Here is a 19434-nt window from a genome sequence, read left to right on the forward strand (position 1 = left end):
GTTACTGGTCAATTTCAGACACTATGTGGTGTGTGTATTAAGTATTGTTTCGACTATAAAATTGGTTGAGATTGTATAGTTGTATTGTACATAATGTTTAATAATTTGTGAAATATTGTATGCCAAAAATGTTATAAAAAGTATATTTTTTACTCAGAAATACATGTCCATGCAACTGATAGGTTTGAAAGCACAATGGTAAAAGAGAACCGAAGAAGTTGAGTTAAAGGAACACGTTGCCTTGGATCGGACGAGTTGGTCAAAACAAAAGCGTTTGCAACCGTTTTGTATATAATGCATATGGTTGGAAAGATGTTTTAAAAGTAGAATACAATGATCCACACAAGTTTGCCTCGAAATTGCGTGGTTTTCCTTCTACTGTGCGAACTAACACGGTCGGCCATTTATGGGAGTCAAAATTTTGACCCCCATAAATGGCCGACGTGTTAGTCGACGAGGTAAAAGGAAAACCACGAAATTTCGAGGCATGTTTGTGTGGATCATTGTATTCTACTTTTACAACATCTTTCTACCAACATGCATTTTATAAAAAATGGTTACAAACGCTTTTCAAAGACCAACTCGACCGATCCAAGGCAACGTGTTCCTTTAAATGTTGGCAATAACCAGAAACCTGACGTCTGCTAACGTAGAGATTTATTTTCAAAAGTGAATTGAGTCCTTTAAACACACTGGACACTATTGGTAATGGGAGACTTTTTGAAAGCTCTGCCACTAGAGGGCAGCAGACCTACCAGGTAAGGGTGCACAACTCCTATAGCAAAAGTTTCCCATTGTAAAAGACCAGTCTTCTCACTTGATGTATCTCAACATATGCATAAAATAACAAACCTGTGAACATTTGAGTTCAATTGGTCGTCGAGATAACAATGAAAGAAAAAGTACCCTTGTCACTTTAAGTTGTGCAATTTCATATGCTTGATGTCGAGACCTAAAATTCTAAATCCGAGGGTCTCAAATTCAAATTCGTTGATAATTTCTTCTTTCTCGAAAACTACATTACTTCAGAGGGAGTCGATTCTCACAATGTTTTATATTGACAATGTCTCCCTATTACTTGTTACCAAGAAAGGATTTAAGCTAATAATTATTTTGAGTAATTACCAATAGTGTCCATTGCCTTTAAATTCTCTTTCCTGTTGAAAGTTTTGTCTTTGAGGAGAGTCATATTTTGAATCAAAGGAGAATTATGGTACTATAATTTTTTTCTAGAAGCTTAAATGGTGTGATCAAATATTTTTTGTATAAGTGGGGATGCATAAAGGTGTATAAGGTTGTCCTTCTGTCAGAAATAATATGAGACTCAAATTAATATTTTATATTAAGCCATGTTACTCTCACAGTTATTTTTGTTTTTCTTCAAATAAATAATCAATCTTTATTCTGTTGAAATACCAAAAAGAAAAAAAATTTATATTACATATAATATGATCTACCCAGAAATTGGATTGTTTTATTTTGTCAACACTGTATAGCAAATTCCTCAAATCATGTTTATGGAACACAAAGGCAGTGTCCGAATTTGCCTATGGATGTGGCTGTTGCCAAGGGTGATGCTATGGGCATCCTATACTATCAATACATGTTGGCATGACGATCAAGTCGTAGCCACTAATTCTGACATGGCTCGAGTATATATAAAACCCTACGCAGATGGTGTACAGCATTATTAAATAACCCTAAGTAGATGCTTTTTCATACAAGATTTCAAGCTTTCAATTTTATGTGTTCTTCAGTTTCAGGTGTTCCACACAACTATAGAATTGGACCATTAGAATCTTCAAACACTAGTTGGGATCAGCCCAACTATAGTTGGGCCGATTCTATAGTTGGGCAAAACACATGTACAGTGTGACATAAAAAACTTACCAACATGTAGTGATTTATTAATTAGCCAATTCCACTTATAATTAAGACCGTAATCAATTAATCTTTTTGCATGCAATGGAGACACACACTGCTTTTACTCTAGCAAGAAACAAATTCATGTGTATAATGTGTGGACATGCGTATGTCCACATAGTGTTTCAAGTCCCTACATTGTGTGGTACCTCTTTTGTTTGCTGGTCCACACAAGGTATGTATGAATTGTTTGCCCATGATGGAAAAATGTCTGTATTCTGCCACCACTTTTTCATTTGTTATGAAATAAAATAGAAAGACTCTGCTAGGATCGAAACGTCAGGCCATTAACTATCTTTTGCAACAGCTAGTTCTATTTTCCAACATAAAATAGTATCTAGTTTACACAAATGAGTGAAAGAGTGGTGTCAGGCTACGGAAATCTGTCCCCTACGGAAATCTGTCCCCCATAATATAATTGTCAATTCTGTACACTAAGGACTTGTTTAGTTTGTTATCCCATTGTCTGGACTTATCTTAAACACGCTGGACACTATTGGTAATTGTCAAAGACCAGTCTTCTCACTTGATGTGATTCAACATATGCACAAAATAACCAACCTACGAAAATACGAGATCAATTGGTCATCAAAGTTGCTAGGTAATAATGAAAGAAAAAACACCCTTGTCACACAAAGTTTTGTGCTTTCAGATGATTGATTTCAAGACCTCAAGTTCTAAATCTGAGGTATGAAGTCAAATTTGTGGAAAATACTTCTATCTCAAAAACTACGTTACTTCAGAGGGAGCCGTTTCTCACAATGTTTTATACTATCAACCTCTCCCCATTACTCGTTACCAAGTAAGGTTTTATGCTAATAATTATTTTGAGTAATTACCAATAGTGTTCACTGCTTAAGCGATCTGCCCATTGTGAGTAGCGAGTATCCTCGCTCTTTCTAAACACCCAAATTCCTCTGGATAAAGTCCTCCTTTTTTGATGGGTACACACACCCTGCCCTGCCCCCCGTACTCTACAAAAAAGTAGGGGCGAAGTATTTGTCTCAAGTATGCTGTGGCCTTTGACCAATCTATGTTTTCTTGTCTAGCCTAGTGCAATAAAGTTACAATATTTGTTAAAATGTACATTAATATTTACAGTAACATTTTAGTCAAGTATGACCGTATTGTACAAAAATCACTTTTCATGTACTAAATATTTTTGTTGGTATACCAGTATGTTTTTCCCATACATATTTGTTTTCTACTAATATCAGGTTTTGAATTGTTCAGTTTTCCTGCCCCTTCTGATTTTGCTTTTGTTTCTGTACTGCTGTATGAACTCTTTTCCGTTTGTTTAGTGCTGAACTTCGGACAGGTGACACTAGCTGACTCGTACAATATGCATCATGACAGTATACAATAAACATGAACACTGAGACTATTCAAGTTAATGTACAAATGGATTTGATTTTTAAACCTACTTGATGTTACTGTGTATAGCTCGGCTCATTTGTACACCTTTTAGATGGTGTTTCATAATCTAGGGGAGGACATTTTCACAGTGCCTCACAAGTTTTTGTTGTCTTGCAGCCCTCATGTGATGCCGAGTTTTTTTTAGTGGGCTACTTAGGGAAACTGCAGAGTGCTGCTGTATTGTGAACCGCCCAACTCCAGAAACTTTAACACACATGGACCATTTTCCCAAATCTTGGCTTGTGCCCTGGCTATAGACTTTATCAAATTTGGAGCAGTGTACATTTTGTATAAATGCTTTTAACATCAGAAAGCTCGAAGCTGTAGACAGAGTCTAAAGCCTGGTTCATTCTTCCTGCGAATGCTTCGTTCGATGCAAATTTTATTGCGTCACAAAGGTAAAGGGAGCTCGTACCGATTGTTGCGTCACCGAAATTCGCTTCGCATTCGCAGGAAGTATAAACCGGGCTTAAGAGGTGTGGAAAAAACTCCTGAGATAAAATTTGTTCTTTTTACCAGGGTCGACTGTTAGCATGTAGCAACATTTTGACACAATTCCACTTCCACCCCTTGCTAGATACACCACTGCAGCTCATAACTGATTATTGGTTGATCATGAAATGAAACTGAGACGGAGAATTGCTCACAACGGAAACTCTTCGTTGATTAGTGATGCCATCATCATAATACCTTCTCGGGGGGTATGAGACCTGCGGCAACGATGCGGTTCTCACTCACTAAATAATTAAATGTTGAACAGGCGTGTGGCTGAAAATGAGATCAGAAAAAGAAGTATACTTTAGCAGGGTATACTTTTTGTGATTTTCAAAAGACAAGTATCCTCATTTGGTGTATCCCAACATATGCATAACATACTCCAGTGTAAATTGGGCTCAATTGGTCATCAAAGTTGCAAGAAAATAATGAAAAAAGAAAGAAAGAAAAACTTGTCGCATAGACTTGATTGCCTTAGAAAGGGATCATGTCTGGCTGAGAAAGGCTTCATGTCTGAAGCTTTTCTCCGATTCAATTGTTGGGGTGAAAATGTTTCTATTTCTCTAAAATTGCATTATACATCTTCATAGATCCTTACCGATAAATTTTTAATGTTTATAATTTTTTTTAGTAACTGTCAAATTCTTGAATAGATTCATTAGGAAGTAATTACTAAAGGTGTTCCCCTCCCTTTATGATACTTACCGTGTCTTGAACTTCAAGCGCTATTCCCTTTTGCCTCATGAATTTGTGCAGCCCAGGATCCAATCTGTGGTTGACTGCCCCACAGCCAAGAACAAGGATTTCTGAAAGAGGGAATGATCACAATGAAAGTGAAATTGATGAGTGTATGAAATTAGGTCACAAACTCTCAGAGAAAGTACAAATTTAAAAAAACATGTATATTGATCAATATTTAAATACAAAGTAAACCTTGGTTTTTGGAATCGTTGGATTGTTTTAATCCTATATAAATGTTCACATATGCAATTAAACCAATTAAACCAACAAACAGAAATTACGTTTCAAAATGTGGTAGTGTTGTGAGTTATTGCCGAATTTCTGGAGCGATAATGTCAGTTTAGTTTTAATCATCTACCGAGAATTCAACCATTTCTTACCTATTTTGGGTTCCAATAAATGAAACAGTGACAGGCTCTCTTCATTGATGTCTGCTACACTACCGACCTAAAACAACAAAGATTACCAAATACAATAATAATATCGGAGTATTATATACCCACAAATCTACCAATAAGGTACTCCAAAGGTACTGGACCAAAGGTTTTTTAAGTGTTTTAATTATGAGACCGATTTACGTAGCACCTTGTTTGGGTTTCACAAGGTGATGCTCTTACAGGTGTTGCTCTTGCAGCTGGACACAAAAATGCTAACAGGCAAACGCATTGTCTTATAAACCCATTTTCCATTGCCTCATAACTGTAAACATAGCTACAGTATTAAATCCTACAGCTTTGCGTCCTGTCTGAAGGACAAAGAAAGGTGTGAGGTGTCTTGCTTAACTTAAAGCATAACATTTGACACCAGTGTCATGAGTGGCACTCAAACTCATAGCTGCGTTTTTAAACACATGTAACCCCAGGCACTTTGAGCTTCTCCAATGTTTTTTTCCGACACCCAATTTAAAACCAGGTGAACTAACAGTGTGTAAAAAACTGTCCTCGACAGAATTTAATAGCTGATTTCCCTGGACTAATTTTGACACAATCCCTAATGTATAAGGATGGTTGAAAGGTGACTAACATTCCACTGGACGAGACTTCTCGGCAGAATAGCCAGAGGTCCGACTACTCGATCTCCGCTGACTGTGAATCCATGGACGCTGTAGTTGGAGATGAACGGTAGACCCTCGGACTCTTTGGACAAGAGGCTGATTGTGGTTCGTACATACAGCTCGTCATCAGTTGGCTGCAGCTTACTCATGGGTCGACTTAAGTTCCTGAGTAAATAAATACAAAAACTAGACAGTGACTATATTTAGTTTATATTCAGGGCATTCTGGTTGGCTCAGCGTTAGTGACGTTAGGCTTCCTTTGGGACCTATATATCCTATCAAGAGATTCCTTCCAATAGACATCGAGCTCTTTCTTAAATGTTGACACTGTCTTACTTGGTGTGGGCGACTGTATATTAATCATTAATGATTCTCTGTGAAAAGAAATTCCTTCTGCACCCAATGTTTTTGTTGAGAGTAGGCTTGTATTGTACAAGTTTTACAACTTAAATTTTAAAAAAGAATGGCCCCTCGTACTGGTGTTTCTAGCTGTATTTTTACTCAACTTTTTCCAATCCCTTGACCAGCTGAAAGGTTTCGATCAGGTGACAAGCAGGGTTCAGAAAAATGTAGCTTCATAATATTAATAATATTTATAATAAATCATCATAAATAATTTATAAAATTGAAAAATCCAAAACATTTTGGATTATTTACACTAGCTACATCGTAATATAGTAGTAATCCGAAATGTTGGATTCAGCAGAAACTAATTGGTTCCCAATTAATAAAAATTCCCTCTTCCATCCATTCCATTTCCACCACTGAAAAAATAATTTATCACGAAACTCGTGCAATACCAAATACATATATAGCACCGAAGCAGCACTCGTGACAATAAACTCGTTGCATGAGTTTCGTGAAGAATTTCTCTTCACTATTTTAGACTATAAAATGTGCATTTATTCCATTCGCGACACTTTGGCAAACAAGGGGTAAACGATGTCAAGCTTTGAACAATATTTAACCAGTTCTTGTGAAGGATACTGACCTGAAAACGGCTTGTCGATTGCATAACAATCTCAAACTCCGTGCGACCATGGGAGCTGCCATCTTGAATTTGTAGCAATGCATTTTGGGTGCAATCCTCGCTGGTAATCATTCCTTGACTAAACACCAAAAGCTGCCGAGTCGAGTACCAGTAACAATTTCGCGCATGATTTGGAAATGCGGGGAAAGCCTCGAATTTTTGTTCTTCCTATTGACAGAACTTTCCTGATGTTGGTTATCAACTTGCAAACTTCACTCTAGTCGACATGCACTAAAATACATAATCAACTTTAATTCAAAAGCACAGAGGTAAGATTACATGGAAAGTGTGATTACTTTTCATGGAATAGTTCAAGATTAAATAATAAACAAAACATTAAAATTAAATTAAAAACATAAACAAACTGACAAATGGAAATGAATTGGTGGTGCATGACAATAATTATTCCCTGTTGATTATTAGGAAGAGGGCGTGAAATGAGATTCATAAATACCTTGGACAGTTATCCATTCTGATTGGTCGAGAGGGCATCACGTGGGGGTGTTATAACGGATGATATAACCTAAGTAAAAAGTGTCGAAACATGAACATGGGCGCATGACACGCAAACTTGCACCTGTAAGACAGTTTCTTCATTCCTATTGGTCGAGAACAATGGCTGGACGTGCAAGCAATCTCCTTATAAGGAGTTGTTTACCCGAGGGGCTTACCATTTCATAGCTCAGTCCGCGCAAAGTGCAGATAAGGCAACGTTGCCTTATTGTGCAACGTTGAGTAGCAGAATTTGGAAACATTGACGAATTGCACTACTTCAAAGTTGCACTATTCGGCAACTCTTGCATTCAAACACAAAAAGGGAATCGAAAAAGGCTTTGTTGGAATAGTTAAAATCATATAATAGTATTGTACAGTTCCTTACCCAACTTTCTATCTGTGCAAATCAAAAAGTTATCTGTGCGTTTTCGTGCAAATGGCTTTTGAAAATCATCACTCCACACTTGCCGTTCAGGAAAACTGCGACGCCATTTTACTGTGTCAGATTGTATCCTCGTCCAGCGGTGTTAATTTATGCAAGTTTAAAAACCACTCTTATTTCAAAAATAACATTATTTATAGTCAATAAAAATATGATATTACAGTTTTAAATTAAACTTAATATTTTTTATTGTTAAAATTAAATAAAATAAAAACTTTATTGATGTTAAGTTTTTAAATGTATTGTCGTGCCTGACCATTCATGAATTGCGCGAAACATAAACAGATGGCGGGAAACTTGGCAGAGCCTTGTAATAGTAATAACTATTTTAGTAACTTTGCTCCTTGCCTTGGCTGAGTAGTTTGGATAACAAATTTTGTATGTAGACGAGAATTTCATATTAAAGCAGGGAACCTAAGTAAATATAGTGACAACTTTGGCAAGAGTAGGCCTGTCCAAGACCAAGGGACCGTGGTTTGAAACTTGAGATCGGCCCGATGCCGGAATTTTTCATTTACGCCAGACAAGTTCGTTGTGGTGGACCCAAAATATTTTGGAGGTTTAGAGAGGGGGAGATGTGCAGGCGGGTCTCTAACTTAGCCATCCCGGCCCGTCCCATTGACATAATTGATTTAAAACAGTAGATTGCAACCAAATGTAAACAAGTAAAAAGGAAGGTACAGTAATTATTTCGGAAATAAATAATTATTAATAAGTAATTATTTTAATTGTGGTTACAAGTATGGCTACAAATTAAACATCAGTGATATAAAATAATTAATTTTGGTTTCTGCAATCTTTATTAATTAGGGCAGAACTAAACTTGGTATATCCACTGTTCAACAAAAACTATTGGGCTGCCAATCAGCAGGAAGTTATGTACTAATTAGATGTCTTATTCAACATTCTGAACACACATGGTGGCAACATTTTACTAACTTGGTAAAAGTGTAACATTGTTGTAATTGCTGACTTCCATTTGATTTGAAAATCACATTTTTTGTTAATTTTTAAAGATTTATAAAATGTTTATTTAAGAAGTGTTTTTCACTTTGATGTTTACTAAAATTCTGCAATCTTGATTAATCATTACCATAAATGAAACTTATGTGTTTTTGTATGAGACAAATTTTTAATTATTTTTATTTACATTTTTTTAAGTGACCATGCAGTTTGCAATTTGCCATTTTTTATTTTAAATTATTCAATCACTGTCAGTAAATTTTTCTAGAAATAACTTTACTTTAAACACAAGTTATAGTTTATATTTATTATTTATTGCTCTTTCAATGTTAAAAATAAAACCTAGAAAATGTACACTTTTGAAATATTATGAGACTTAGAAAAAAGTAAAACATTTGAGAGTAGATAATATTAATAACAATATAGGTATTTATAGCGCCTGAACTAAACAAGAACCAAGCAAAGAAACAAGAAAAACAAAACAACAAAATATTAATGTCGAGGCTGACTGAAAAAGTGGGTTTTGAGGTTTTTCTTGAAAATGGCAGTAGAAGATGATTCCCTGACAAGTTTAGGTAACTTGTTCCATTCCTTCAGCCCAGCCAGAGAAAAAGACTTGGAGCCGGCAGATCGAGAAAGCCTGTGCTCACAGAGAAGGAATTAAATCGTCATTATAAATATAAATACAAAAAAGAACTAATCAACGTTCAGAAATAATTTTATTAAAGAAATGTATTACAATTAAAAACTCAATGAAAATACAGAATATAATAATAAAGCTTAAAAAAATGAATAAATAAACCTTTAATCATGGCGCTATTCTCACGTGTAGTATTAGCTCCGCCCCCATACCCCACCCCTCCTCCATGCTCCACCCCACCCCATCCCCAACCAGCCCAACTGTCCTAAAACAACAGTAAAGATGTTTTATTTTACCCTCAGACCACATAAGCTGATTAGCATTGACAGTATTTCACCTTGTTTTCAACGTAGCTTACATTTTTCTACTTTTACACCGGAAGTTGCATTATTGCGCTACTGGTTGCACAATAAGGCAACGTTGCCTTATCTGCACTTTGCGCGGACTGAGCTGGAGGGGTGTTGTGTTGAAAGAAATCATTAAACAATTATAATTTTTGCATTTATTTTACTTTTTGACCAAAAGTGTTGATGATTTTTGACCAAAAAAGGTATTTATGAATGGGAATCAAAGTTTGTTGAATCGGTTTTCAACTAGTGGTTTAAACACACCGAGGCCTAGTTCTTGATAATTTACCTTGACTTTGTCTCAGTAAAATTATCAAGAACCAGGCCTCGGCAGGTTTAAACCACTAGTTGAAAACCTCTTCACCACACATTGATTCCCTTATTTAAAACTGTACTTTTTTAACTTTTGTTTTCTGAATTGTTGGTTTCTCCCCCCCCCCTTCCCTTGGCCTGTTGTGTTGTGTTTATTTGTTTGTTTGTTTGTTTGTTTGTTTGTTTGTTTGTTTGTTTGAATGATCTTCCCATCAAGGGAACTCGGCAAACTCCCACAAGGAATATTGGCTGGTAGACCCAGCTTCCAACGAACTACCTGGGGTGCTGTACCTTTTCATAATTTTTCATTATCGCTCGTAATATGGACAAGTTTCCGTGTCAGCCACCACTTTTCCATTCGATATGAAATAATACAGTATAATTTACTTCAATAATGAGGTATCTCTTTTTGTAAAAATGAGTGAACAAGTGGTGGTAGGCCAGGATATACAAGTAAAAAATTTAAAGTTGCAATGTGATTTTTAAACTGTTATTCTAATCTAGTGCATCCTATTCAACACCGCCCCCCCCCCCAGATTTTCTTTCCGTTAGAACATAGTTTGAGTTGTGATAATCATTGCCCGCTCATCTCCGTCGAGAGTATGGAGAGTTTTAATAATTCTCAATTAAAAATATTTTTTCATAAAAAGGTTGCTCAAATTTTTAGTTTCTACTCTGGTCTACCCATCAAGAGGATCAAGGGTTTGAATTACCCAATCGCTTCAAAATTCTATTCAAATTTGTTTTGGTTTTTTTAACTTTAGTCAAGAAAAACCTCTATTACAATGCCTCGTGGACCAGCAGGAGCGAGCCAGTCCCAAAGGCAGAAGTCACAACCGAAGAAGGGACGACAAAAAGGAAGGGCTGCTGTGGTAGAGTCATCATCAGCATCCAGCTCGGTATGTCAAGCAGTTTATTTTTTAGCACCGCCGGGGCTCGTCTTTGGGGGGAAATCCACAAGCCTGCAGCCAGGGGTCGATTTTACAAATAGTTTGGACTAGTCCTAACTTAGGACTAGTCCTAGGAGATACTAAAAACGTATGGCTATAGTCCTAAGTGTGGACGAGTAAGTCGAAACAAGACTAGTCTTAACTCTTGCGAAATCCACCCCTTGCAGCTCGGGATTTTTACCGGTACTTGACCAGGATTCCATTTTCAAGACCAGGGGTCGATTTCACAAAGAGTTAGGACTAGTCCTAACTTAGGACTAGTCCTAGGAGATATTAAAAACTAAAGGCTAGTCCTAAGTTAGGACGAGTAACTCCTAACTCGAAATAAGACTAGTCTTAACTCTTTGTGAAATACACCCCAGAATCTAAATGAGAAGAGACTATTTTAAAAAGAGAATACAGCTTTTTCACGCTTCTGTTTAATATGTGTGTGATACTCTGCAGGATTGAAAGATATTTGTGAGACTCAAAATTTGACATTTGAACGCCATTCTTTTGGTACAAAGATTAAGAATTTAAGAAACAAATTATGCTCAATTTTTCTTGACAAATTTAAGCTGTAGGTTAAGATAGAAGCTCAAGTCGATGAAGAGATTCACACACCATACATACAAGAAAACCTGAAAATGGGCTACAGTCTCCGATATTTGTCCCCATTTTCAGGTTTGTATATATTTTGTGTACAAACGCAATTCCCTGTGTCGATATAAGCTTGTTTTGACCGTTGTTTTTGCACAGGGAGAGGAGGATATGGACGCCAGTCAAAGCCAGCAACAGTCTCAGAGCATGACTCAAACTGAAAAAGCGGTCGCCAAACTCACGCCAGAACTCATCGAAAGGAAGGTCAGTCCATCATAGATCTTGGCAATAAACACCCCTTAACGACACTGGACACTATTGTTAATTGTCAAAGACCAGTATTCTCACTTGGTGTATCTCAACATAAAATAACAAACCTTTGAAAATTTGAGCTCAATTGGTCGTCGAAGTTGCGAGATAATAATGGAGTCACACGAAGTTGTGTGCTTTTAGATGCTTGATTTCGAGACCTCAAATTCTAAATCTGAGGTCTCGAAATCAAATTTGTGGAAAATTACGACTTTCTTGAAAACTACTCCACTTCAGAGGGAGCCGTTTCTCACTATGTTTTATACTATCAACCTCTCCCCATTCCTCGTTACCAAGTAAGTTTTATGCTAACAATTATTTTGAATAGTTACCAATAGTGTCCACTGCCTTTAATCAATTAACCATTCCAGGGTCCAATTTCATAAGCAGAAAATACTACATGACAAATTTCTTTGCTTAACAAAAATGTAGTGGGGCATCAGTCACAGCAATAACATCTTAATGTAGTTTTGGCAGGTAGCCTGTTTCTGCTAAGTGATAGTAGTTTCTGCTAAGCAAGTTTTTGTGCTTACAGGCTTTATGAAATTGGGCCCTTGTCTTGAAGTAATCACTGAACCCACTTGGAAGGGCCCCATGGCTCTGCTTACCGCCAAATTCTGCGCCAAGAATCATCATTCTCCTAACTTGCGATCGGTATGAGACTCGTGTTAGCGGATGATGTTGTGTTAATTGGTACGCTATGTATATATAGCTTGATAAAATATTGGCACAGCTACTGTTGGCCGACCGCGAAGAGAGAATGGCGATACAAAGAAAACTCTGTTGACATATATTCATCATATTGTATGGTTAAGCTTTGCTGAATTCATTTGGGTTATTTAATGTTCTGTGCCCTTCGTTTTCTACCGTTCTGTTTTGAAGGTTGGTGAGTTGGTACAGTATATGCTGATAATGGAACAAAAGAAAATCCCAATAAAGAGGGGAGGTAAGTAATGTCATAGAACCCCCCCCCCAGTCTTTTTGTATTTTGTTATGTTTTTGATGAAGCATAGCGTAGAATAGACTTTGGAATTGGCGTTGGCTCTGGTGTTAATTATCAGCATAGTGTGGGTTCGAGTCCCAGTCAAGACACTTTACTATATTATTGCTGCATCCTTTGAATGTGTGTTGTGAATGCACATACAAGAACCCAGTGCACTTGTAAAGAGAAGAGGTTCGCCCTAGGGTTTCTAATTTGATTGGCTACATTAAAGGAACACGTTGCCTTGGATCGGTCGAGTTGGTCTTTGAAAAGCGTTTGTAACCGTTTTTTATAAAATGCATATGGGTAGAAAGATGTTGTGAAAGTAGAATACAATGATCCACACAAACATGCCTCGAAATTGCGTGGTTTTCCTTTTACCTCGTCGACTAACACGTCGGCCATTTATGGGGGTCAAAATTTTGACTCCCATAAATGGCCGACCATGTTAGTTCGCACAGTAGAAGGAAAACCACGCAATTTCGAGGCAAACTTGTGTGGATCATTGTATGCTACTTTTAAAACATCTTTCCAACCATATGCATTTTATAAAAAACGGTTACAAATGCTTTTGTTTTGACCAACTCGTCCGATCCAAGGCAACGTGTTCCTTTAACGTTAGGCTACATATTGCGCCACGGCACCTGTAAACCATCACATGGTGCTGTCTAAAGGAAAAGAATCCTGAACACTTGCCGTGGAAGAGTAGGGGTTAACACTCCGTGTTTCTGGTTAACACAGCAAGCAGCCCTGTTTACAGGTTTCCTGAGGCTTGCGAGCTACTGTGATTAATTTCACTTATGAGGCATCCTTGGTGTCATTACCAAAAATATGTAATAATTTGTTTTTCAGATATTACCAAGCATGTATTGAAGGCCGAGTATCGCAAAATTTTGCCGCACGTTCTGGATAGAACCAAGAGGAAGCTCAAGATGGTAAAATCAGAACCATTTCAAAACCTTTTTTTTATTTTTATTATTATTATTTTTTATTATTGTATCTCCACCATGTAAAGTTTCAAATCCTACTCATATACACACACCTTACTAGACTGTATCTCCACCATGCAAAGTTTCAAAAACCTTACTAGATTGTATCTCCACCATGCTAAGTTTCAAACCCTACTCATATACATGGTGTTACTGCAAACCTTACTAGATTGTATCTCCACCATGCTAAGTTTCAAACTCTACTCATGTACATGGTGTTACTGCAAACCTTACTAGATTGTATCTCCACCATGCAAAGTTTCAAGTCTTACTCATGTACATGGTGTTACCACAAACCTTACTAGATGTATCTCCACCATCCAAAGTTTCAAATCCTACTCATATACATGGTATTACCACAAACCTTACTAGATAGTACCTCAACCATGCAAAGTTTCAAAAACCTTACTAGATTGTATCTCCACCATGCAAAGTTTCAAATCTTACTCATGTACATGGTGTTACAGTAAATCTTACTAGATTGTATCTCCACCATGCAAAGTTTCAAATCATACTCATGTACAAAGTTGTTGTATTCCCACCATGCAGTTTCAAATCTTGCCTAAATTGATGAAATTCAACTGCATACAAAGCAATCAGCAACTCATAATATCTGCTTAATAACCTTAAATAACTTAATTCTGTCACAAAATTACAGGCATTTGGTTTGGATCTTGTAGAGTTGGTACATAAAACTGGAAAAAGCTCAACGAAGATGTACATACTTCTGAACAGAATAGAGACAGAAGCACAAGGAGACTTCATAGACAGGTATTAAACTTGGATCCTCTTAGGCCCAATTTCAAAAAGCTGTTAAGCAGAAAATTCAGCTTAGCAAAGTTCTTGGCTAAGCAAGAAATGATCGGGGTACAAGTCGCAGCAATTGTAACCTTCTAATGTTTTAGCTGGTAACCGTTATTTGCTAAGCAAGTGTTTAGTGCTTACAGGCTTTATGAAATTGGACCCAATTGGATTCTGTGTCTTGAACGTCTGAATTTCTACTACAAGCCCAGCGTTCTTGTGGAATTTTACCCCTAATGCCAGCCCTGATTAGTGTTTCTGTTTTTCTCTTCTGTAGAGCGTTATCATTGGCATTTGCTATGATAATGGTTCTCGGGGTGATAGGGGTTTATGGTTGATGGCTCCCTCTATTGGTGACTCTTAACAGCGATGGAACCTAACCATAGGAGTAGTAAGATAATAGGCAACAGGAGCGTCTTGAATCACGTCTACTACAAGCTCAGCGGTCTTGAGGAATTTAACCCCAAATGCCAGCCCTGGGCACAATTTCATAGAAACGCTACGCATAAAAATTTGCTTAGCATGATATTTCTGCCTCGATAAAAACAGGATTACCAACCAAATTCTATGTGATTTTCAGGATTAGCAAACATCAGCTGAATACCAGTAAGAAGCAATATGCAACAAATTGACATTTTATTGATAATCCTGTTTTTATCAAGGAAGAAATTTCATGCTAAGCACATTTTTGTGCTTAGCAGCTCCATGAAATTGGGCCCTGATCAGTGTTTCTGTTTTTCTCTTCTGAACAGTTCCTCTGAAGATCCCAAGGTTGGTCTCCTTCTGGTGATACTGAGCCTCATCTTCATGAACGGAGGAGTTCTCACTGAGGGTAAGTAACGCCAAGGCTCGATATCAAAAAGAGCTAAAAGATTCACATAGGCCATGGCCTCTGTTGCCCCTCGTCCTGGCCTTGGTGCCCCTTCAAAAGTTTCCCATAGACTTTAAGATTTTCCGATGGAAGTGCCCTTAACCAAATGAAATGGCCTTGCCCTCACAAAGAGGAAAGTCCAGGCTTGAAGATTGATCTTAACCCTTTAGAAATCAGACGACCAAGCCAACGCAACCGGGCCAATCAACATAGTCTCACAAATGGGCAACCATTCGCCAGAGTTGACTGCTACCTCTGTAGCCCTTTCCCAAGAGCTGTTCGGGTTTGGAACAGGCTAACAGTAGCTGCAGTCATTGCAACAAATCGGACAGGGTTCTAGAGAGCACTGCCAGCTATAAGAGGGATGGAGCTTCCAATTTATCTCAGGACAAACTGACATTATCATCATCTGATAAGCCCAACTTGACAGCACAGACACAGAGCACAAATGGAATTTGCCACCCACCCTCTCCAAGACAGCATCAAAGCTTGCAGGAGAGTACAATAATGCAAGAGACAAAAACAACCAGAAGCGGCTTGTACCAAAATGCCTAGCGGCCGAACACGGCCTTGGGGTAACCTGACCAACACATGTGATTGAGGGATTTTTTTTGTTTTTTTTGTTTTGCAGTTGTCCTTTGGCACACACTGGAGAAGTTGGGCCTTCGACAAGAAGAGTGAGTTTCATTATTATTGTTACGTAACAAAAGCTTGGATTTCATAGTGTCTCAATTTTTTCTATGACATATCCCTCATACAAACTGATTTCCCATTTAGTGTCATGTACTGTGGTTTTGAATGATTGTTCTTACAAGACACAACTACTTGTTTACAACATTGGGAGGGCCTACCAACAGACGTTGACCCATGTTTATTAACTTTGTTTTCACACTTATGATTACACTTTGATGATATATTCTCATAGTTTATGTATCATTATCACATCGTTAATACCCTATGGTGTAGGTCGTACTTGCTGCTGTGGAATGGAAAACAAGAGGTCAAATTTCTGTGTGGAGAAATTGCTCTGGAAAACCCTGCACAGTGATTTCTTAAAGTCACCTGGAAATAGAAATTTTTGTTTTTTCAAACAAGAGAGTATATGTTTAGTAACAATAAAACAATTTGTTTTAGTAATTGTTCGTCACAATTTATATGTTTGAAAAATAGATATGTTTTGAAAAATAGATAGAATAAAGTTATTATGGGGGTTGACTCCGCCTACCCCTTTTGTGACGTCAATCGAGGGAGACTTTGCCTTGGTGCGTAGAGTAAACACACATGCAAATAACATGCAAGTCCAAGTCGTAGGTTTTTTTCTTGCATTTTTACGGCAATGGCGACCAGGTGTATTGTTGCTGGATGCAGCAAAACAACCAAAGATGGGATCAGTCTGCATGGCTGGTCAGACTCACAAGAGCCATAGTGCCTATAGGTCCGGTCCGACGCCTTTTTCAGTGCTGTGCAGCATTTTGTCTTCAAATATCGCGCCTCGATTGACGTCACGAACAGCGCCCTCTCGGGTCGGGGCCTACTCTTAAATTTGTAAATAAGATAAGAACTAATTTTTTAGAATCTTAGTTAACTGTTATTCACAATCCACTCATCAAACACACTTTATGTTAGTGACAAAAGCTTTATTTTGACAAAATACCACTTCCAGGTGACTTAAGCTATTTTTGTAATGGTTTGGTTCTGCATTGGACTTCATGATTAAGTGACTCTTGTAAGATCAAATAAAAAGTTTTGCCGTGTCTGTCGGTACGCAGATGGCAAATTTTTGCCATGCCCTGCCTTATATACCATGTATATAACCACCAAGTCATTCTGCACAGCTGATTTGTATGCTGAGAATTAATTTTCCTTCTAATTCACTGCCCATTCAACTGTCAGAAATTTAATAACCTGTTAGCTGACTGATGATTTTCTGATGGTCTGTTGATGTTTTTCAGAAAGAACCATGAATTGTTTGGTGACCTCAAGAAGCTAGTGACATCTGAGTTTGCTTCAAAGCAATTGTAAGTTATAATAAATTCACTTTGTCAGTCACTTTGTACCCAAGTCACTTGTTGCAACTGGTGCCCCACCCATTTTTTGCTTTTTCTACTTAAAAGATTTGAGTCTTGTTTTGAGCAGCATTTACTTTCCCCTCAAGACTTTGGGTGGGAGCATTGAGGTTTTAAACATAATCCAGAAGCAACTGTCATTTATTTTATTTTTTTATTTTTATTTTTTTTACCTCTAACTGGCTTTGCATGATTGTACCTTTTTAAGTTCCTTAAAGGCAGTGGACACTATTGGTAATTACTAAAAATAATTATTAGCATAAAACCTTACTTGGTGACGAGTAACGGGGAGAGGCTAATGGTATAAAACATTGTGAGAAACGGCTCCCAGTGTAGTGACATAGTTTTCGAGAAAGAAGTAATTTTTCACGAATTTGATTTTGAGACCTCAGATTGAGAATTTGAGGTCTGGAAATCAACCATTTAAACGCACACAACTTCTTGTGACGATGCTGTTTTTTATTTTATAAATTTATTGCAACTTCAACGACAAATTGAGCTCCAATTTAAACAGGTTTGTTATTTTCTGCACATGTTGAGATACACGAGGTGAGAAGACTGGTCTTTGACAATTACCAATAGTGTCCAGTGTCTTTAAGTAGTCATCAGTGTAATTAACTGCTTTTTACCTGACCACAAAACTCACTGACCATAAAGTTTGCGTGTCTGAACTTTCCCCATTCTCAATTTGCAATTATATCTCATTTATGTTCAATGTTATTTTCTTTGTCTGAAAACCCCCAGGTATTTAGACTACAGTAAGATACCCAATACAGACCCTGCATTGTACTAGTTTAAATGGGGTCTGCGAGCCAGTGCAGAGGTCAAGACTTAGTCGCTACCCTTTTATTCCCTTATTTATGTTCAATGTTATTTTCTTTGTCTGAACCCCCCCCCCCACCCCAGGTATTTAGACTACAGTAAGATACCCAACACAGACCCTGCATTGTATCACTTTAAATGGGGTCTCCGAGCCAATGCTGAGGTCACTATGAGAAGTGTCCTGGAGTTTGTCTGTAAGGTGAGTGTTTCCCGATTAATTATTTGAACTATAGACCCATTGCATATGACGTCACACTCGTAAAAGGGAGGCAGATCATTGGACAACAGCTGTTCTCTGTATCCACCCTTCAAACCGTGCAGGGAGACCAGTCCAACAGGGATGTGATTTCTCAGTGTAAAGACACTGGACACTATTGGTAATTGTCAAAGACTAGTTTTCACAGTTGGTGTATTTCAACATATGCATAAAATTTTTCCTCAATCGGTTGTCAAAGTTGCGAGATATTAACGAAAGAAAAAACACCCTTGTCACACGAAGTTGTGCGCTTTCAGTCGCTTGACTTCGAGACCTCAAATTCTAAATCTGAGGTCTCGAAGTCAAATTCGTGGAAAATGGCTTCTTTCTCGAAAACTACATTACTTCAGAGGGAGCTGTTTCTCACAATGTTTTATACTCTATCATACTATTGTTACTATTTCCTTGCTAGATGTACGGAGACAACACAGAGATGAGCACATGGAAGGAGCAGTACCGGGAGGTACTCCATTCTGAAAGGTCAGGAAGTCAGACTGATGAGGATGAAGAGTCTGCATCAGGATCTGATGAATCAGACGAATCGGACTGAGGAGGCAGTTAAGACCATGCACCGACTTCATGAAGCTGTTAAAGGCATCGGGGTCGATTTCACAAAGAGTTAGGACTATGGCAATGGGGTGGAGCTTAAAGGAACACGTTGCCTTGGTCTTTGAAAGGCGTTTGTAACCGTTTCTTATAAAATTTATATGGTTGGAAAGATGTTGTAAAAGTGGAATACAATGATCCACACAAACATGCCTCGAAATTGCATGGTTTTCCTTTTAACTCTTCGACTAACACGGTTGGCCATTTATGGGAGTCAATATTTTGACTTCCATAAATGGCTGACCGTGTTAGTACGCACAGTAAAAGGAAAACCACACAATTTCGAGGCAAATTCGTGTGGATCATTGTATTCTACTTTTAAAACACCTTTCCAAACATATGCAT

At 37.7% G+C, this 19434-nt stretch overlaps 2 protein-coding genes across 3 annotated transcripts; one reads left to right on the forward strand and one right to left on the reverse strand.

Annotated features, from left to right (window-relative positions):
* Window positions 1–447: 447 nt before the first annotated feature.
* LOC139954454 (NADH dehydrogenase [ubiquinone] 1 alpha subcomplex assembly factor 3-like) lies at window positions 448–6776 on the reverse strand. The gene is made up of 5 exons (XM_071954256.1): window positions 6621–6776; window positions 5599–5794; window positions 4956–5022; window positions 4540–4640; window positions 448–4107 (listed from the first exon to the last, which is right to left on the reverse strand). Exons 1-5 carry the CDS (start codon window positions 6701–6703, stop codon window positions 4021–4023), a joined length of 534 nt encoding a protein of 177 aa, XP_071810357.1. The 5' UTR covers window positions 6704–6776; the 3' UTR covers window positions 448–4020.
* Window positions 6777–6789: 13 nt separating this feature from the next.
* Window positions 6790–19215, forward strand: LOC139954453 (non-structural maintenance of chromosomes element 3 homolog). 2 transcript variants are annotated; one of them, XM_071954254.1, is made up of 11 exons: window positions 6790–6928; window positions 10623–10757; window positions 11547–11651; window positions 12579–12642; window positions 13531–13613; window positions 14326–14438; window positions 15221–15300; window positions 15971–16016; window positions 17292–17357; window positions 18312–18426; window positions 18896–19215. In XM_071954254.1, exons 2-11 carry the CDS (start codon window positions 10644–10646, stop codon window positions 19031–19033), a joined length of 924 nt encoding a protein of 307 aa, XP_071810355.1. In that variant the 5' UTR covers window positions 6790–6928; window positions 10623–10643; the 3' UTR covers window positions 19034–19215. The 2 variants fall into 2 exon arrangements, with proteins under 2 accessions (XP_071810355.1, XP_071810356.1); XM_071954255.1 differs by lacking the exons at window positions 18312–18426; window positions 18896–19215 and adding an exon at window positions 18150–18220.
* The last annotated feature ends 219 nt before the right edge of the window (window positions 19216–19434 follow it).

This window comes from Asterias amurensis, chromosome 2 (genome assembly GCF_032118995.1).
Source record: "Asterias amurensis chromosome 2, ASM3211899v1".
NCBI lineage: Eukaryota > Metazoa > Echinodermata > Asteroidea > Forcipulatida > Asteriidae > Asterias > Asterias amurensis.